The sequence below is a fragment of the Lactuca serriola genome, chromosome 1 (assembly GCF_051521515.1).
Source record: "Lactuca serriola cultivar US96UC23 chromosome 1, Lser_US96UC23_V15, whole genome shotgun sequence".
Lineage (NCBI taxonomy): Eukaryota > Viridiplantae > Streptophyta > Magnoliopsida > Asterales > Asteraceae > Lactuca > Lactuca serriola.
Window position 1 is genome coordinate 105,076,124 of NC_136408.1, and position 22,857 is coordinate 105,098,980.

Sequence of the window (22,857 nt, forward strand, 5' to 3'; positions counted from 1 at the left end):
TAAGTTGACCACAATACTCTTGGTGAATCGACATTAGTCTGTTCTCTTACCACAATCACTTGAGCACTGGAAACACAATCGACCAAATTGACGTCGAAGCCTGCGTTCACCTACTCAGCCGCGCTCAGATACATAAGAGTGGTTAGTTGGTCAGATTGCGAACTGCAGGAGGTGGTGAGTCTGGAGAACATGTTTTTCTCTAAGGAAAATGATTGAAGTCGATGAAGAATCAAAGCAAGTTTCTTATTAGGTTATCAGAGACGATAATGGAAAAGTCAACTTAGATTGCCCTGTTTTCAGGAAACAAGTCGTTCCTGAAGAAATTTTTGCACAGGTACCCATTTCAATTCATCTTCATTGACCGATCTTCATCAGTCGTTTATTTTAATGGAATTCATCTTTTCTTACAGCCAATCATGGATTCGTGAGCTTGTTTTAAGCAAAAAAAGAACTAATTGTCGCTTCACTTTTTTGGCTTTAGGTGCTGAGGAAGCTTGTGTAATGTGCATCGAAATTTTTGAAGTGATAAAGTCACGAAAGAAGTAGTAAGAGTGCCAACAACCAAAGATGTTGGCCGAATCGCAGGTATTGAAGTTCTTCTCATTATCAATGACCCAAATGCTTCATTAGCTTATGGTTTTGAGAAAAAAATACCACAATGAAAAAGTTCTAGTGTTTGATCTTGGTGGTGGAATGTGCTTGGTAAGGTTCCCTTTGTCATCTAATTGTGATTGCAGAAGTACTTTTATCCTTGTGCCATTGAAAACTTAGATCCATCTTTGTGTACTCCGGGTTAGTGACAGTGTTTTTGACGTACTTTCAACCTCAGGAGATAGCCATTTAAGAGGAGATGTCAAGGTTAGGATCCCGTCCTATGTTACAAATAAATTCTTAATGACCAAAGGTCTAACATGTTTCTTGAAATTTAAACAGAGAATTGTTGATTGGCTAGCTCAAACTTTTCAATCGGGACATTATGGTGTGGATGTAAAAAAAAACCTTGTATTTATGCAAAAATGACTTTTTAAATGGAAAAACTGTATTTATACGGTTTCAAATGTAAAAAAAAAAATAAAAAATTAAAAAAAAAAAAGTATTTATACAGTTTCAAATGGAGAATGGTTGTCATTGAACAATTTCGGGAAAAAAATAATGTTGGATTTGGAACAAAAAAAATGGAATGTCAAAATTGAAATAAATAAATAAAACTGTGTAAAAATAGAAAAAAAGTGGAAACAAAATATTTTTGTGTAATATTTTTCAATTTTTATACGTTAGCATTCAATGTCAGAATGTCATGTCATGAAAACTACATATCATCATGCCACATCAGTTGGCAACCAGGTTGACTGGTGAATTGGTCGGAGTTGTAACAAACTGAAAATTAAGTATCCAATTTGAGACAAAATATAACGCAATGTCAAAATCGAGTTTTATGTAAACTTTATGACTTTTGTGCTATTTACCCTCATTTGAATTGAGATTTGCAAAAGTTTATTATATTTTCTAACTGACATGGTGTTGTTATGATTCATTTTAATAATAAGTAATCAACACATCAGTGATATTAATTGATACTTATTTGATAAAAAGTTGAATTTGTATTGTTTGAGTTTATCACTAATTGATACTTATTTGATAAAAAGTTGAATTTGTATTGTTTGAGTTTTAAACAGAATAAAAAGATAAAATAATAATTTTTATCATTCAGCACAATCAATTACGATGATTTTAATAACATGTAGATTCAATCAAATAGTAGACCAAGTTAAACCTTTGACAAGCAGACATCAAAAAAATATCAAATAGCCCCTTCATAGGTTTAAGAATTTAGCTTTCTAAAAAAACCAAAGAGAAAAAGCTTATATACATATAAAACTAAAGGTTCATATTTTAATTTTAAGATCTTAGCTACCCGCTATTTATTATTTTTGCATTTATACTCGTGGATTAGTGTTTTTTGCACGTATAAAGCCAACCTATTTAAAAATTATTTATCATGTAAAGAAATGAAAATATATTAGGCCCAGAATAATCAATGATTAAAAGTTTTCATTGAAAAGTACATTTTCTAACAATATAAAATGGATTTTGAAGCCGAAAATATATTCATCATTTTAATTACACGTTACTTTATAAAAAAGTTCATATCTAATTTACAAAACAAAAAAAAAAGTTAATAATTCAGATCATAATTTTCAAAATAGAAGTCCCTTTGTAGTAATGTATTTGGGTCCGGATGTATATATATATATATATATATATATATATATATATATATATATATATATATATATATATATATATATATATATATTCAAGGTATAGAATCAAAAAATAAAGACAAATGAGGCCGTAAATTAAAAAAGTCATTAGTATTTTAATAAAGGAAAATCTCTAATAAAATCATAATATTTCAAGTCAGTTTACGGTTTATACTAAATTAATTTTTGTTTACAAAAAGACAAATTATTGGTTAAAATTTTGGAATAACCTTTCGTGGCCGGTTTCATAGATTTAGCCAGTATCTCGTCTTATTTTATTAATTGATCAAAATTTGGGGCTTTTCCAAAAATTATGTTATTTTTTACCCATACTTAGTATTTAAACTTGTTGGTAAATTCTTCACAGTTTTCTAGCCTTATAAGTTAACTCTGGCATGTGAAAGCTAACCCAAAAATCTAATTAATATGATATTGTTCGATACTTGATATCGATTATTTGGACTCGTAGGGTCAAAACTCATATACATTCACACAAAATGCAATGAAAAATATGATCCGAATAACATTTAACTTGCATTTTCATATTGCCCAATTTATATCATATTCCATTATCCCTTTGTAATAAATTGATTTGAGCAATCATATTCGGTGTAATTGATTAAGAGCACGTGTAGATCCAAACCATAACAATATATTAACTCTATGATGTTTGCAACATACTATCCATATGATGAACAAATATGAGGAAAATATGTATATTATGTATCAAATTCTATTACAAACAACACTTGAATAAATTCAGACATAACTAAGTAATAAAAACATGGCAGACAGATGTGGCCAACCCTTCATGCTCCTGATTCTCTACTCCAGCACGAGTTGATTCCAAGACTTAAAGACCAAAATAAATCACCTTATTGATGGTAAAATATTATGAAGTATGCTTATTTATGTTTTTATGAAAACTTTTGGTTTCACACACGAGTCATAAACGAAGACTTCGAAAACAATTGAAAATTTAATCAAAATCCGCAATGTTACAATCAGTGAAAGTTTAGAAAAGATACATGAAAAAGTTTCAAATTGAGTGACAACGAAAACATAATCTTCAAAAAAATATACATTAGTTTAAGGATAATTGGTAAAAAAAAAAAATAACATAATCTTCAAAAAAAACCCAAAATTTGGATCAGGTAATAAAAAAAAAAAGACAAGATATTACCAAACACGAAAGCTTATTTCGAAGTCTTAGCAGGTAATTTGACTTTTGTTGTAAACAAAACTTAATTTCTGATTAAACTGTAAACTAACCTAAAATATTAGAATAAAAGTCTCTTTTAATAAAATACAATATAAAATAATAGAATATGTATTTAATTAATTTCACTAGAAATAAATATAAACAACAATGTTGTATTTCATTTCAACCAATTAAACAACCGTTCCCCACTGTTTAAACTTTAAACTTTAATTTCCTTTTTGTCCGATTCATCGATTTAAAAAATTAAAACAAATAGAATATCTTTTATTTCCTTATGTTCCTTCTTCTTTTTCTTCTTCTTTTTCTTCCTTTATTAATTTAAATCGTTTTTATTTCCTCTATTAAATCGTTACAGTGTGAACATAATTGTTTTATAGTGTTAGTCCTTTATCTGATTGAGCAGTAAACCCTAATTCCCAAATTGATAGACAGTTTACCCCGACAGATATACTATTTGTTCGTCCGATTGTAAGATGGGTAAGTTTCTATTTCATAAGCCTCCATATTTTTATTCTTCGAAAGTCGTGTGTTTCGTTTGAAATATGCTATTCAGGATCTCTTTTGCTCCTTCCAATTGGAAACGTAAACTATGTTTTTGGGTAGTCATTATCAATCATTACGTATCCACAGTAAAAAAAAAATAAGGAAACCGATTTCCAGAAGATTTATTACATGACATTCGCAAGATAATTGAATAGTTTTTAGATTTGGTTTTGTCAGGGGAAGCCATTGATACAACTTCAAGCTTGTTCATAGCTTCCGAATCCATGCAGGCTTCCCCACAGATTTCCCTTCGATATTCCATGTTTTAAACCATTATGATGTTAAAGACACTTGGATTATTATCTTTTAGGGTTACAAAATGTAATTTGTGTGCCACATATCCTTAAAAAAAACTTACAACCATCAAATCATAAGTATTCAATGAGATAGTTTCTTTCTCATGAGCTATGCTACCACACCTAAAAGTGTCATTGACAATAGGAAGAGTATTAGAAAGGTCAAGTTGCCCAATGTTTCTTATTGGATTTTATTTTCTATTGATATAACTTTGCCTTTTTTTTTGTGAATCTAATAACAGATAGAAATAAATGGAGGGTTGTCGGTTGTGGTGAGGAAGATAGGATCAGTAACTTACCGGAACACTTGATAGACTCAATCTTAGAGAGCCTCCCGATTGAAGATGCTGTAAGGACAAGCATTATATCAAAAAAGTGGAGGCACAAATGGACCACAATGAGTACACTAGCTTTTGATGAGCACTTCTCCAAAAAATTCGCAAACAATAGAGCTTTTGATCATAACGGGGTTATAAGGATCATAAACAAAGTCTTGATCCTTCACAAGGGTCCTATCTCGAAATTTCATCTCCATATACCAAATATTTTTCTTGATAACTTCCAAGAAGTCGATCAATTCATGCTACTCCTATCAAGAAACAATGTTAGGGAACTCATTATAACTAATTTAAATCGCAATTATGAACTTCCTTCTTATTTGTTTTCTTGTCCAGAATTGACAAAGTTAGAACTTCAGAAGTGTCGCTTCAATCCACCACTTGAGTTTGAAGGATTTCTCAACCTTGAAGAACTTCTTCTGAAGGATATTGATTTTGGTTCTAGATTGTGTGGAACTAAGATCAAACTACCACAGCTTAAGAAGTTGACCCTGCATATGTGTAAAAATGTTTACAGTTTCAACATTAAGGCTACAAAACTGCGGATTTTGACTGTGGCTGCTTGTCCTGATGCCATGTTGCTCCAGTTGTTTGACAGTCCATGCCTATTTGTGGCTGGGATTGCTCTCAAGAAACCCATACAAGATTTTGTAGGAGTTGAAAAAATGAATTTGGCCACAATGTTGAGTAACTTGCCTAGAATTGAACACTTTTATGTCGACAGTCATTTTCTTAAGGTAAACATTTTATGCGTAACCTTTGCTCTTTTTTAAAAAAACTAACTTTCATCTCACAGTGTTTGATTGCAGAAAAAATTCCAAAATTGCTTCCACATGCAATTTATAGTTTAAAGCGTCTGGCGTTGTTGCATTATCAACTTGCTGATTTGCATCAACTTCGTAGTGTTCTTTGTTTGCTGCGGAACTCACCAAATCTTGAAACATTGTGTATATTCATGGCAATGGTAAAGTAAAGAACGAATGATAAAACTACAACTTTTTGGGTTATATGATACAAGAATTAGATGGTAAATTGTGGTTGCATTTTGTGTATTTCTAGGTTCCTCGAGTTGATGTGGGTCCAGCTTCAAATCATTTGGAATCCCCAAATTGTTTGGATTGTACATTGAACCGATTGCAAACTGTAGAGATAGCATATTTAGAAGGATCAAAACCAGAACTGCTTTTCATAAAGCTTCTTCTTACCCATTCCCCTTCTCTCGACAAGTTTACTATCACACCTAGTGGAGCTCTTGATGCTAAAAAAATACTTGACATTGCTAAGGATGTTATGCAGTACCCTCGAATCTCACCTAAAGCGAAAATGTTCTACTTGAATCCCAAGCGATAATCAAGTATGTAAGAATGTTCAAACACACTACTGATTGTTAGAACTACCAAGTATGATGAAATTTTTGTATTTACATTAACATAATACATACAATTCGCTCTTTCTTGTAAACTAGTATTTTGTTGGTCTTTTCACAAAATATGTACAATTCGCCTACTATAAACTTTCACAGTTTCACATTAAAAAACAACTTGTTTATTATTATTATTACTATTTTATTTAAATCACAGGATTAACTACAATGTAAAAGCAGATGATAAACGAGTTACGAAAATGTTGATAGATAGATACCTACAACCGAAATCAAGACTTCAACCAAGTAAAATGTGAGATTTATATAAAATCTCCCCTTTACACACCCACCTATATGTGTAACCTATTTGCTTTGCTACCCTTGCGATTTTCTTATTTCCACAAAGACCTCGGTCAAGTTAGGTTGACATGGCTACAAGGCCCTAGCTTTTCGTCTTCTTACATTTAAGATATAACAAACAGCTATTACAATCCAACAAAGTTTGTTTATTAAATTTGTTTAGAAATAAGATTAAGTAAAAAAAAACTGCGATATTAAAAGTTATATATAGTAAGAAACAAGTGCTCCATAGACCAAAAAGTTCATCTCTATATAGTCCTAGCGCTTTCGTGAAGATCCAAGTGCTAGTCTGTTTTAAAAACCGGTTTTGGCTGGTTGGAACAGGAACATGGGATGAGGGCGGTTCAACAGTGATTAAGTTATGCCAATTTCTAAATTGGATTAAACCGGATGGTTTGCTAAAAAACCAGATTGAACCAGTCCATTTCAACCGGTTTATTAGACTTGTATAATTGGATTTCACCTAACCTTTTAAAAACACAGTCCATTTCCAAAACAAATTGAATGGATTGATCGATCAATCACGTTACCCGTAGTGTACACAACTCGAAGGTTGACACACATCACTACTATATGTAGACTGACAATAGAACCGGTTGTACCGGCTATCGAACCGGTAACCGTTCAAAAGACTGGTTCAACTAAAAAAACCTTTTTAAAACATTGGTGCTAGTCATATGACCTTTTTTACGGAGAAGTTGTTAACCTTATGTGCTTATGGGTTGATGGACATGACATGGATTTTGAGGCATAATAATGAAAATGCGGGAGATTCTAACGAAACTACTCAAATTCTTTAGACACTAACATTGACTATTGTCGCCTCATATAAATTATAAGTGTGTAGGAATATAAAAGGAAGAAAAAGTTGGAGGATATTTGATTTATCTATACCATCATTAAGACTTAATATTTGTTATAAAAATATAGTATTAGTTTTTGTCCCGCTTTTAGTCAATTTCTTAAATCCACCCCTCACAACTAGTTTTATTTTATGTTCTTATTTATTTCTTTACCATATTAATTTAATTTTATAAATATATATATATATATATATATATATATATATATATATATATATATATATATATATATATATATATATATATATCCTCTACTCTAATAAAACAAACCATTTATCTTACATGGCATCTTCTCCATCTATCAAAATTTCAAAGTAAAATACCTAATTTACCCTTCAGCTTTTAAAACCCCTAAACGTTGTTTACTCATCCGTTTATTCTTTAAAACTAAAATAAATCACGCCTCTATTTCCGTCAATTTGACATTCTTGATTTTGGAAACTAGATACTATTTAATTTTTAAATAAACCTTCGATTCTCATCTACTTTTCTTCAGAAATCACAGCTCATCTTCCGCTAACGCATCTTCTGTTGGATGATTTAACCATGGGTTTTGGTTTTGGGTGTTTGGAAGATTAATTTCCTTTTTACATTTGTGATTCTTGCATAATTGTCTACTATTTCTGGGCTTGAGGGAGAAAATGAATTCTATACTTGAGGAAGAAAATGAAGGACGTGGTTTGTTTTCTTCAGTTAGATCGTCATGTCAACAACATTTGTTCTACTTCCTTGGTACGATTTGTTTATCTTGATAAAAAGACCCTTACAATTAGTTTTTGATTATGATATATCAACAACCACAATTTTGATATCCAGGATCGGATTTGGAAATATTGGATGTTGATAAACGAAAACCTAGAATCCTATGTTAATATGTTTGGTTCGAATTTGGAGGAAGAAGAAAAAGAAAGGCAAGATTGATACCATTTTCAATGTTTACACTAATATTCAGGGTGTGCCCTATTTCAAAAATCTCATTTAGAAACTTTTGTTCCTCTTCTATTGTTACGTTTCAAAAATCGTAATTTTAGGGCTTTCAAAATTTGAATTCTCTTCTTTCATAATACCAAGAAGCCGATCAATCAGTAACCAAATCAGTATTTCTTAATTTGAATTCTCTTTAACCATTCCCCTCTCTTTATTCATAAACCTCCAACTACTTTTCGTCAAGAGTGAATTTCCTTTGTGATTTTCAACAACGGAATCTCTCAGCATTGGATCGGTATTGATTAAGCTTAAAAACCCAATTTCTTTTATAAATGTGTTACATTTTATTTGATAGGCAAAGATTTTCAGCGGCATATGAGCAGGTTTCCTTCCTTCTTCTCACTCCTTATCTATAATTCATCTAATTTCAATTTATACTCATCAGAGATGAATCTTAACTACAAAATCCAATATTTATAGAAATTAAAAGAGAGAATCACCAATTATTCGTCAGGAAAAGAGGATTCTGACAAGTTTATGGGTTTTGAGTTAGTTTGTAGTTGGCTGTAATTAATTCGGGTGGGAAGGTTGCCATTGGATTGAAGCACTTGGTTGTAAGTTATTTTATTTTGTGATTCCTTTTTTTTTCATATACATATTACAAATAACTGTGATTATTCTTTATTATCTTCTTATTTCAGAAACAATTATATATAAGAAAGAAAAGAAAGTCTGGCCACTATAATACACAAATAAATGCACCGGGAGAAGGTTAATTTTAGTGTAGATTAACATAGTGTTCTTGGATGCCAGATTTGAGTATGTAGATTGTACTTGTGTTCTTGGATGCCAAATTTAGTTGAGTGCTTGTGTTCTTGAATGAAAATTTTAGTGTTCAAAGTCTTATTTTTCATCTTATGAAAATTATAGGTTGAGGAGATGGGTTGAAGGAACACCAGGAGCACCAAAATGAAAGTTCATTTAATGTTATAAACTGTATTTATATATTTAATTCTTTTGCTGTAAATGGTAAGTTTGTCAGCCTTAACAATAGAAACTGGAAGTATGATGTTATTAATAAAAAGGATGATGCTAAAATAAGCAAATAAAGTAAATCATTTTAACCAATCATTTAGCCCTTTTGCTTTACTGTACATCTCACCGCAAACCTCCTTTTTCTTTTGAACTTTCATTTTTTTTAATAAAAGACCATCATGCCCTTCAAAAAAATATCCATTTTCCACACTGCACTTTCGAATTTTCATTTTACAGATCACTAACAAAGTATCATTACAATAGAAGTTTTTATTAGCACCAAAGTATCATTACAATAGAAGTTTTTATTAGCACTACTAACAACCAAAATACCATATTGCCACCTTTTCTTTTATTTCCTAGACTATCCCATATTTTAGACCAGACTTTCTTTCAAGTATTTAAATCCCAAACTAACCACATTCAATTTATCTTATTAAAATTTCAGCTAAACATCATCATTAATCTTATCAACATGAATTCCCCACTTCCTCTTTACTTCATAATCAAATCACATGTAACCATTCTTAAAACCAATAACTTTAAACCTCATATCTTCAAGAATAAAAATAATCACTTTTTTTTTGTTACTTCCTCTCTTGAAAAATATGCTATTCGATTCCCTCATATTACAATTCCTTTGACAGTTTACTTTATGGCTTATTTACAATACCCAATTTTTTTGAAATTTCGTCTCACAGATGTTTTTAGGAGATTTTTTGTCCTTTCTATTAAAAAACAACTATTTATAATTAAACATATTTTTTAGTGCTTGTAGTAAAACAAGGGTAATTGATAATTGCGTAAATGTTTTTTTTATATGGTCGTAAATAACAATGCACTTTCAAAGTACAATGCTATTTTACTTTTTGATTTCATTAATTTGATTATTTTAGTTTTTATAAAATCATGCTACATTATACCATCTACATCACATCACCTATAGATATTCAAATAAAATTATATATTAATTTTAAATAATCAATATAAAAGTTTAAACAAAACTTATGTTTTATTAGTTTAATAAAATTTTATAAAATTTGTACCCATAGTTTCCACGGGTTGTAACCTAGTATATATATAGAGGAAGGTTCATGCGAAAATGTATATATCTTGTGAAAATGCAAAGAACCAATTACAATTTTACACATCATTCTTATTTTCTTTTACTTATTAAACATTACGTATATGCTATAAGGTTATATATGTAATTTAAGTAGAGCTAACTGTTTTGTTTCAGTTTCACACTCGATTTCTCAATGCATGCAAAACTGCCTAAATAGACAACTTTCACGTGTGTATATATATATATATATATATATATATATATATATATATATATATATATATATATATATATATATATATATATATATATATATATATATATATATATATATATATATATAACCACTCCAAAAAAAATATTAAAAATAAGCTTTAACAATTTCAAATATTCTTTTTTTATTAATATCAGATTTTTGTTTTCTAAAATAAACGTGTTTTTAGTTTTTAGTTTTTTATTTTAACTTAAAAGTTTCAAAATAAAATTGCAAATTTATGAATTTATTAAAAAAACATGTTTTTCAAAAAGAAAATAATTGAAATTTATTAATACATTCGATCCTCCAAAAAAATTAGATGTTTGAAAAATAAATGAAATACATATATGCAGATTTGTGTTTTTACTATTACATATCCAAATATTTATATATGCATTCTACTGGAATTGATTTTATAAATAAACAAACTTAGAAATACAATGGTGTAATAATAAAATATAACAAAATATGGGGTCATCAAGCAACCTAACCCTATGTGCCATTTCATATCCTCTTGTTGACATGTTTGTTAAGTTCACAAGCTTTGCATCTTGCATGCGTTCCACTTCACATCGTCTTCTTTTTCTTCTTTCCTGATTTGGTTTCAGGAGCAACATCTCCATTTGTAACATTGTTATTCTCTTTGTCATTTAGCTTTGTTTCACCATTGTATTTCAACTTATTTTTCTTGCTTTTCTTTGATTATTTTTCATGACCATTTTTAACATCCATTTATGCAGTTAGAGGCAATAAATCAATAAAAATACGTTAATATTTCTCATATTAGTTTGATGGTGTATTTATATAATGAATATACCTTGATTAGCAGCATTCTCCATAGCAGCCTTCATAACCTTAATGTTACAAGGTGCAACTCCTTTGTTTAAAAATGGCAAGTTAACTAGAGTGTTGTGCTTTTTAACATGTAACTATAAGAACTTTTAGCATAAATGGACATATGAGTATGTTACTAGGATGTGCATATTCAAAGTTCTTTTGAAAGAAAAAGAATTTTATTAAATAAAAACTAGCAAATGACAACCTACCCAAGTACAATCTAGATAATAGCAACGCACAACATATCCCTCCTACACAAACAATGAGACAACACAACCAACTTTGGATCTTCAATGACTAATCTAGTAATCTTCAAGGTGGTAACATCAACAATGTTTGAGTCGGTAGCAAAGTTGGATCTTCAAAAGTGGGAAAAAACTATGGGTAAATACGTAAAAAAGATGCAAACTTTTTAATGCTTTAGTTTATATGCATCAAAATCACCCACATAAAAAGACATTCTTTCAAGCATTATTGACAAGTCCTAATTTACCATATACAAAAACTCTCATGATTAAGTAGTCGCACAACTACAAACATTAACAAATTCATAAAAAGGTTAGTTATTGATGAACCATTAAATTCAAAAAACTACAAACTAAAAATTTATTGATATGAATATCATTGAAGAAATCAACAAAATCCACATCCAAATCAACGACGAAGAGGAAATTACTATCTGATTTCTGACATCCACAAATTTATGTCTCTTTCAAATCTCCGGCTCTCAAGTTTGAGATATGATGGTCGATCATGTTTTATTGCCTCCGATTTCTCTAATCTAAAAGACATAGTTGTTTTGCCCCTATTATACGCTTGATCTATAGTTATTACAAAAAGCATTTAACACTCGGAAACAGAAAGTTTTTGCCCTGATGTCGTCGATTTTCCCCTATTATATGCTTGATCTAAAGTTTCTTCCTGTTTATTGTTTCTGTAGTTTGAGGATTTTAGATCAAAGGATTTTCTAGAATGGAAGAATAGTGGGGTTTTTGATCTAGTTGTAGGTTTGAGGTGACACTCTCCAATGGTGATGGTGATTTTAGTTACAGGTTTTAGAAGAAAGGAAGGACAGGTGGAGTTGCATGTCTAGAAGAGGTTTGCAGAAGCAGCTGCTCATCCTCATGCAATTAAGACGACATATGAAGGTCTAGAATGGGCCAATTTCACTCAAGGCCAACTGATCCTTGCTCTTAATGGTGCTAGTGGTGTTGCACTTGATAATTATGTAAATGAAAATCTAATTTTTCTGATTCGAAGACATCATGGGGATAAAGATTAATATATATATATATATATATATATATATATATATATATATATATATATATATATATATATATATATATATATATATATATATATATATATAATGATTTTAGGTGCCTTATATCGAATTATCTATGAATTTCATGCATTTAATATGATTTTCAATTTAACCAAACATATGTCATTTCAGTATGGAATTTTCACTTTAACTATAAAAATTTACACTTTTACTATGAATTTCATACATTTATTAATATTTGTTATACAACAAGTGAATTTTCATTTCATCTGGGAATTGTCATGTCACTTGACTACGGACATGTACATTTTTACTAAAAGTTTATGAAAAGTTGTCATATAACTAGTGAATTGTCATGTCACTTTGACTAGTGAAATGTCATTTCGCCAAGAATTTTTAATGTCACTTTGACTACAAACATATACACTTTTGCAATGAATTTCAAACATTTAATAATATTTTTCATACAACCATTGAATTTTAATTTCATCAGTGAATTGTCATGTCACCATGAATTTTAAAACTTTGATAATAAAGCTATATTCTTAACCTATAAATGTGGTAAATTAGACTCATTTTGCAATCATCTTTCTTTTAACTAATTTTAGTTATATAAATGTATTTCAAAATGAGCTCATAAAATGGAGTTCACCAAAAAAGTTTTGCCAACCTACACGTAATATTTCATAATTTTGAAATAACCGGTCCCAACACCATAACAAAAATACATAAAACTGCCATGGACCAATTTGATTTATGTTGTTTGGCCTTAGGATGTGTGGTAAGATATTTCTATAATGTATACATTATGTATTTGGAGTTATAGTTTAACTAATACTTGTACCATTTCTTTTGTAGATTCAACCATTTCTAACACACATGATACCATTTATCTTTATAGGTAGTGTCTCTTTATATGGGACCTACTTAGGTTTAATGTTAATAGCGGTTTCCTTGGATGGAAACCACTACGAAGTAATGTTAGCGTTTGGTTTGGGAATTATACAGAGTGATGAAGGTTGAATCTGATTCCTACGTATACTCAAGGAATTCCTTGGGGACAATGAGGAAGTCGTATTCATAAGTAATATGTCCAAGTTCATAGAATTATCCCTATGTATTGTCTACCTGGATTCATATCATGGGTTTTGTTGTATGAATGTTGGCCAGAATTTAGAGCTAGTATTGGTCACAATAAGGTAGTAGAAAGGTTGTTCAGACAGACATGTAAAAAAATTTAACATGTATAATTTTGAGTTGTTTTTAGATAAACTTCAACATGTAATCAATAATGCAAATTTTGTTTCGTCGGTTGATATGCCTCATCTGTAACACTCCAAATCAGGTATTACCCTTGGAACCATTGAAATTATAAGTATTGCATAGTGGTCCCTTAAGTACGTTGGGCGTAATTCAGGAGTACCCTTAGTGTACCATGCATGGATGATCGCGAAGGGTCAGCACATACACTGTGCGTACCAAACGGTATGCGGGGCGTACGTGACGAATGTTCAAACCCTAATTTCCATACATAAGACCTATATAAGCATCCTTATCTCATTTAAGCTTCACCCTAATAGCCTGCTTAACCCTCAAACGTCCCTGAAACCCTAGAATCATTAAAGTGCCTGTTCTTGAGCTTGTGAGTGCTTTAATACCATCTTCTTGGTGTGTTAGCTACAAGGAAGAGGAAGAAACAAACTTAAACCAGGAAGGGCTTCTGAATCTTGCATTTATAGCAACTTAGGAAGATTGAGGAGGTAAAAAGCTTTCTCCTTGGTCATCATAGTCATTTCTGGAGCTAGGGTTTTCTATATAGTCCCTTTTTATGTTCATAGGTTATCTCTTGAGAGTTTGAGTAACTCCAGAGCTTAGGAAGAATAGATCTGAGGTCCATTCACTCATTCATACCATAAAATGGACTCTTGATGGGTGTTTTGACCTCATGCATGGATTAAGACTCTTGGAAAGGTCTTAATGGGTTGTTGGGAGCATATGGAACATGTAAAGGCATAAAGCTGCCAACTTTATGCCTTAGGACGTCTTAATGGACTCAGATCTAAAGTTGGACGTTGAAGTCCCAAGTATTAAGCATTTAATGGCCATTTTTGCATGCCAGACTAGTACGGTGCATGTAGCAGCTGATGGGTTTTAGCCATAAGAACTTTCCTATGTGCGTATGCAAAACCCTAATGCTTGGATCTAGGCTTTCTAATCAAACATGCTTTGAATCCAAGACTTCTAATGACTATTTAGGTGTAATAACAATATTGAAACAGATCTAGAATCATACCTTTGAATTCCTTGTTGATCTTGTTGTCTTGGAGCTTCTAGAGTCACAATTGTCACTCCTTTAATGGCTTACAAACACCAAATAGCAAGGAGGATGATTTGGGAGAGAGGAGAGGGGAGGAAATCGGCCAGGGTTTTCTTACTTTAGATGAGGTGCCGATTTCCCTTTGCCATAGGGTCTATTTATACTTGTAGACTCCTTAAGGGTTACAGCCTAAACCCTAATTAGATAATCTTCTCTTTAGGCTATCCAAATTCATTCCTTAGATAACCCCTTGGACGATTTGAAGCTATCCTTAGCTTCTAGAATCCATCCAATGCATATCAATATGGATTTACAGTCTAAAGTTTAACTATCAAACAATTGACAGTTTATACCCTCTTATTTAATTAATCTCTTTAAGTCACCAAATTAATTCCAATTAATTTATGACTTATATTAGTCAAATAACAATATCTTATTCTTTATATTATTCTCATAATATACTAATAATATTTACTCTCTCTTAATAAATCATCCTATCAAGTTGCTATGGTGAAGGCAACCCAAAAGGACCATGCACAACCGGGTTAATTACTTGCCTAATATAGTTGCAGCCTTAGACATTATTCCAACAGTCTCCCACTTGGATAAGTCTAGTAACTATATGCACAAGTACAATTCGGTTTGCAATCGTAGCTCTCAAAGACGCTGTCAAACTTTGATCTAATCAATCTTGTCCTTTAGATAAGGGATCGTACAGTCCTCTGTTAGATATCATGCTGACAATTCTATGGAATGGTTAGTCAAGCATTTAGGTTTCTCGATCTCTGATTTATTCGACATAGAACTTAATTGAACACATCAATTCAGTTCTGACCGGGCCCGGCACATAAGTCAAATCAAATCATCGAGCGGCCGAGATATCGCTTTTACCTTCTTAGATAAAAGTTACAGATAAACTTCGACTTATATGCATTTACTTATTCAATAATCAACTATACACAACAATGCGTTTTATAACATTGAGTTACCAATGCGTTTTCGCATTATCAATGTACAATCAATTAGCAAATAATAAACCATATATCTAGGTTTTAAGACTATATGATATTATCGTCTTGCGATCACCCTTTTATATCATATTCCATAAGGTGATTCCAGCAAGCGCGGGTTTGTTCCAATGCTCAAAACTAGTTCATAAGCACTCATGAACGTCGCAGCAACCCTTTGCTATGTCTAATACCATTTAGACAATCTACGCACCGATTCATGACAATCTTCATTCATATCTACTTCCAACATATGAACGATTATGGACTATTTGAACAATTCGATTATTCCTAATAAACTCAATTATTCTGGAAGTCAAAACATGCAAAGTGAAACAATAGCTAAACAATTAACATAAGATAGTAACATTACTCATAAATAAAACTCCTTTATTTAATCATCAAATGTTAATTACATTTATCTATTACACGTTTCTAATACTATCTAATCTATGCTAATATCATCCTTTAGCCCAATACTCTTAGCATGCTGCAAGTGCTTAACCCTACTCAGTCCCTTCGTAAGCGGATCTGCTGGGTTATCTTCTGATGATATCCTCTTCACTACGAGTTGTCCTTCTTCTACACGATGTCTAATGAAGTGATATTTTCTGTCGATATATCGTGATCTACCATGATCCCTTGGTTCCTTGGTCAAGGAAACCGCTCCTTCGTTATCACAAAAAATCTCCATGGGCTCCTTTATGGCAGGTACAACTCCAAGATCACCGATGAAGCTCTTTAGCCATATTGCCTCCTTCGACGCTTCGCTCGCTGCAATGTACTCTGATTCGCACGTTGAATCAGCTACGGTTTCCTGCTTGGAACTTTTCCATGTCACTACTCCTCCATTTAGGGTAAAGACCCAGCCCGACTGCGAACGGTAGTTGTCCGTGTCGGTCTAAAAACTAGCGTCACTATACCCTCGCACCTTCAAATCATCACTCCCTCCGAGGACTAAGAACCATTCCTTCTTCCTCCGAAGGTACTTAAGGATATTCTTCACCGCAATCCAATGTGCTCTGCCAGGATTCCCTTGATATCTGCTAACCATGCTCAAAGCGAAGGCTACATCAGGGCGAGTACAAGTCATAGTGTACATGATTGAGCCAACTGCGGAAGCGTATGGAACTCGGCTCATTTCTGCTATCTCAGCTTCGGTACTCGGACTTTGAGTCTTACTCAACTTGGCATTACTTTGTATCGGTAATTCTCCCTTCTTCGAGTTTTCCATACAAAAACGTTTCAGTACCTTCTCCAAGTAAGTGTTCTGACTAAGTCCAATTAGTCTCTTACTTCTTTCTCTTACTATCCTTATTCCCAAAATGTAAGAAGCCTCTCCGAGTTCCTTCATAGCGAAGCACTTCCCGAGCCAGGACTTAACCTCCTGCAGAGTCGGGATGTCGTTTCCTATGAGTAATATGTCATCGACATATAGAACGTAGAAGCTTACTATACTCCCACTGGCTTTGACATATACACAAGACTCATCTTCGCTTCGTACAAATCCAAACTCTTTGACTTTCTCATCGAAGCAAAGATTCCATCTGCGAGACTCTTGCTTAAGTCTATAAATGGACTTCTCAAGCTTACACACTCTATTCGGATGTTTCGGATCCACAAACCCCTCTGGCTGAGCTATGTAAACATCCTCAGCCAACTTTCCGTTAAGGAAAGCGGTCTTGACATCCATTTGCCAAATCTCATAATCATGAAATGCGGCAATCGCTAGCATCACTCTAATAGATTTTATCTTCGCAACTGGTGAGAAGGTCTCATCATAGTCAACTCTGGGAGTTTGAGTAAAGCCCTTCGCAACCAATCGCGCTTTATATGTGTGTACGTTTCCATCCACGTTGGTCTTCTTCTTGAAGATCCATTTGCACCCAACGGTCTTATGTCCGGGCACATAATCAACCAAATTCCACACTTGGTTATCATACATGGATTGGATCTCGCTATCCATTGCCTTTTTCCATTTCGCAGACTCCGGGCCTGCCATGGCTTCCTTATAGCTATTAGGTTCATAAAGATTTATTAGTGTACCATCACTAATATACGTGTCCCCTTCGGTAGTAATATGAAAACCATAAAACTGGGGTAGAACTCTAACTCTATCGGAACGTCTAAGAGGTAAGGATTCGTCAATCAGTTCAACCGAAGTTTCCTCCTCGGGTTGAGTGCCAGCGGTAGAGGTTCCTTCATCTATCGACTCTTGAATTTCTTCAAGCTCGATTTGCCTCCTACTGTCTCCTTGGCCTATGAGTTCTCGCTCTCGGAAAACTCCTCTCCTCGCAACAAAGACAACATTGTCCTTCGGTCTATAGAAGAGATATCCTAAGGATATCTGTGGGTAGCCGACGAAAATACATCGCTCACTTCGAGGTTCGAGCTTGTCGTGAGTATCTCGTCTTACGAAAGCCTCGCAACCCCAAACCTTGATATGTGCCAACGAGGGAGCTTTCCCTGTCCACATCTTGTGAGGTGTTTTGGCAACCTTCTTAGTAGGGACTCGGTTAAGGATATGGGCGGCAGTCTCTAAGGCATACCCCCAAAAAGATATAGGTAGTGAAGCACGACTCATCATAGAGCGAACCATATCCAATAAGGTTCGATTACACCTTTCTTCCACACCATTCAACAGCGGTGTCCTAGGAGGCGTCAATTGCGAAACTATTCCACACTCCTTGAGATAATCATGGAATTCAAGACTTAGGTACTCTCCTCCTCGATCGGATCGAAGCATCTTGATTTTCCTGCCCAATTGATTCTCCACTTTATTCTTGAACTCTTTGAACTTTTCAAAAGTTTCTGACTTTTGCTTGATTAAATAGATATACCCATATCTACTATAATCATCGGTAAAAGTCACGTAGAAGCGGTTCCCATCCTTCGTGGTTGATCTAAACAGTCCACATACATCGGTATGTATTAAGTCCAATAGACCCTCACCCCTTTCACACGTACTCGTGAAGGGTGACTTAGTCATCTTTCCAAGTAAACAAGACTCGCATGTGTCATCTTCCCTAAGGTCGAATGACTCCAACACTCCATCCTTTTGGAGTTGGGCTATGCGTTTCTTGTTGACATGTCCAAGACGACAATGCCACAAGGATGCTTTATCCATACTAGTGGAAGAATCTATATTCAAAACATCATTTCCTAAGTTATCAACAATCATAACAGTTTCATAAATTCCATTACATGGTATAGCTTCAAAGTAAAAGACACCATTTAGATAAGCTAAAATAGAACCATTCTCATTATTAAAAGAAAATCTAAAACCTTGTCTATATAAACCATGAAATGAAATGATGTTTCTAGCCATTTCTGGCGAATAGCAACAATTGTTCAAATCTAAACATAAATTATTCCTAAGCACTAAAGAATACACTCCAATCTTGGTCACAGGCGATGATCTTCTGTTCCCCATGATTAGATTGATTCTTCCTTGCTCCACATCCCTACTTCTTCTTAGTTCCTACACATTAGAACAAATGTGGTAACCACAACCGGTATCAAGAACCCAAGAAATAGCATGATTAGAATCGTTAGATTTAATTGTATATATACCTGCGAAAGATGGCTTGATCTTTCCTTCCTTGATGGCTTGCAGGTATTCCGGGCAGCTTCTCTTCCAATGTCCTATCTTGTGGCAGTGGTGACACTCTGCCTCCTTCGGGGTAGGGCAGGGCTTAGCGGGATCAAATTTGGTCCCACTAGAAGAGGCACCATCTCGGGCTTTAACCTTGCGATAGTTCTTAGACGAAGCCTTCCTCTTCTTTCCCTTTCCTTGACCAATAGCCAAGACAGGAGCAGCGGGTGGATTGGGAGTTGGTGCAACAGACTTGTCTTTGAAGTTGCTCTCAGCGACCCTCAAGAGACCTTGGAGTTTGCTTAGGGTGACTTCCTCTTTGTTCATGTGGTAGGTCATCCTAAATTGGTTGTACATCGGAGGCAAAGAGTGAAGCACCATGTCGATCGCCAAGTCTTCCCCAAAGTCAACATTTAACTTGCGAAGGCGGTCGACATACCTTTGCATCTTTTGCGGGTGCACGGTAAGAGACTCTCCATGACCCATCTTAGCGGAAATCATGTTAGTGAAAATCTCATATCGCTCTTGTATCGCGTTTTGGTGGTATCTCTCCAATAACTCTTCATGCATCTCGTACGGGTACATGTCCTCGTAGGACTTTTGGAATTCGGAGTTCATGGTGGCTATCATGATGCAATGTACCTTCGTTGCATCTCGCTCATGACTTTCAAAAGCAGCCATTTCAGCCGGAGTAGCAATTTCTAGATTGATCTTCTCGAGCTTTTCGTCGAGGACATACTCCTTGTCCTCGTAGCGAGCAATCGTGCGAATGTATCTTGTCCATTCGCTTAAGTTCGTTCCATCGAAGGTGACCTTTTGGCAAAGGCTCATCAACGTGAAAGAACTAGCAGCAGCGTTGTTGGCGTTTGACATCTACAAATAGAAAGGATAAAGATAGATTAGAATATGAATCCCTAATTATCACCCAATAAGAAAAATTAGGGCTAGGATCCAACAACAACATTTACATATTAGAAAAGGGATGTCGTAATCTAACATGCAAATAAATTGAAGGTAAGTGAATGACGATTCACTAATTCTCCACCATAAAACCTAATTATTAGTCCTAAATGTATTGAGAATTCCTAGGATCGGATGAGATTCATTGAAACTATTCAATGGCATGTTTAAATCTCGATATGCCCCTCTAGTTTGTGACTGGGATACCGAGGATCACAAAGCGGGTGTGAATTACCATGCAAATTCACATGGTGCCTTCATTGTAACGATCACCTATTCGATGTGCCGGTAAACCACACACGCTCCATCGAACTATGATAAACAATGAATCACCCTTTGTCACCTTTGCTTAGAACCAATTAGTGTGCCTGTAAACCACACACGCTCCACTAACTTCTTAGCAAGGGTGCAAAGTGTAATTTCATGGGATTGCATCAATTCACTTTTCCTAAAGTAACTAAGATTGGGAAATTTTAAAATATGTGTAGTTACTTTGTATTTCCTATTATACTTTTAATGAGAGGATGAGGTTGCCCTATCCTACCCGTTCGGCTAAAGACCCTCCACCGATCAAGCAAGCGGTGGGTGTGAGTGTACACCCATTAAGCGCCATTTTATAGGTCGCAACCTTATACCCACCTTATAGATCGGCTTCGTGAATGAGGCCTACTAACGGTAAGACTAGCATTTTAGTTATACATATATATATATATATATATATATATATATATATATATATATATATATTAATCTTGTAATATTATATTAGTATAGGGTTGTATTTTAAACCTTTTAAAATCTAGGGTTTGAAATTTAAATTGTCCAAATTAAAACTTTGAGCTGTTGTATGGTAGGAGGTGTCGGACCCCCATTTGTTGGGGAGAGGTTGGGCAGCGAGTGATGGGTAGTACAGAGATCGTGCTTCAGATGACAGAGCAGATTCAGCAGGTCAGACAGAGGTTATTGACCGCCCAGAACCGACAAAAGAGTTATGCGGACAGATGTCGATCCGAGCTTGAGTTTCAGGTCGGCGATCTCGTTCTCCTGAAGGTCTCTCCTTGGAAAGGAGTGATTCGATTCAGGAAGAGGGGCAAATTGGGGCCCCGATATATTGGACCATTCCGTGTGATTGCGAGGGTAGGCCGGGTAGCCTATCGTTTGGATTTACCAGCAGAGTTAGGGCAGATTCACGACACTTTTCATGTGTCGCAGCTGAGAAAGTGTATAGCCGATGAGTCGGCAGTGGTTCCATTAGAGGATATTCAGGTGGATGCGAGCCTGAATTATGCCGAGAGGCCGGTGGCCATCAGAGATCGTCAGATCAAGGTTCTGAGGAACAAGGAGGTACCCTTGGTGTTGGTTCAGTGGCAACATCGGAAGGGATCAGAAATGACCTGGGAGTCAGAGCGTGAGATGCGTGAGCAGCATCCGGAGCTATTTATAGAGCGAGACTTCGAGGGCGAAGTCTAGTTCTAGTGGGAGAGAGTTGTAACAGCCCGAATTCCCAGGTATCTTTTATGCTTTCAATTTTTGGTGTTTTGAGAGGGGACTCGGCGAGTTGGAGCTCAGACTCGCCGAGTAGGATCGCGATTCTGGACGCGGGATTCGCCTGGACTCGGCGAGTCCAGGATATGGACTCGGCGAGTCCAGGATATGAACTCGGCGAGTCCGCGCTGTTTAATGAAACCCTAATTTCTCGGGTTTGGGACCTATTTAAAGGGCCTTATGGCCGTCATTTGTGCTCACCAGTCCCTTGAGTGAAATCCTAATCGAGTGTGAGCGTTTGGAGCAAAGTAGGAGGCCATTAGTGATCTTGGGGGTGTCATTTTGCAAGGAAAGGGAAAATCAGCTAAGGGGAAAGCAAGAGGAGCCATCTTCTGAGAGTTTGGAGTCCAGAGCATCACTATTGTGGTAATACCTTCGAGCTATCCTCTTCTATGTTGATGTTTACATTGATTTAGGGTTTATTGAACCCTTTTGTGGCTAGATCTAGTGCTCCTTTGGTCCCTTAAGCGATTTAGACCATAGATCTGGACCCTTGGGGGTCCAGAGTGTCCCTTTGCCCAAGCTTTTTGGGAATCAATGGAGGTTTTGGATTGGAATCCTTATGCCTTAGGTCAAATCGCTATTTATGAACCATGGGGTGTGTTATGTGCGCCAAGATAGGGGCTTTACGTGGTGAATCAGTCTAGGAAGGCCAGATCTATGAATTGATGGAACAGATCTGACCTTAGAAGCGAGTTTGAGTGATTGCATGGCATGGGCTCGCCGAGTTCGATGAGCAGACTCGGCGAGTAGCTTGAAGATTTCCCTTAGATCG

At 34.6% G+C, this 22,857-nt stretch overlaps 1 protein-coding gene across 1 annotated transcript; it reads left to right on the forward strand.

Moving 5' to 3' along the window:
* The first annotated feature begins 3,959 nt into the window (after window positions 1–3,959).
* On the forward strand, window positions 3,960–6,013 carry LOC145059823 (F-box/FBD/LRR-repeat protein At1g13570-like). Its single transcript, XM_079007604.1, has 4 exons — window positions 3,960–3,963; window positions 4,568–5,400; window positions 5,460–5,627; window positions 5,723–6,013. The coding sequence occupies exons 1-4, from the start codon at window positions 3,960–3,962 to the stop codon at window positions 6,011–6,013; spliced, it is 1,296 nt and encodes a 431-aa protein (XP_078863730.1).
* The last annotated feature ends 16,844 nt before the right edge of the window (window positions 6,014–22,857 follow it).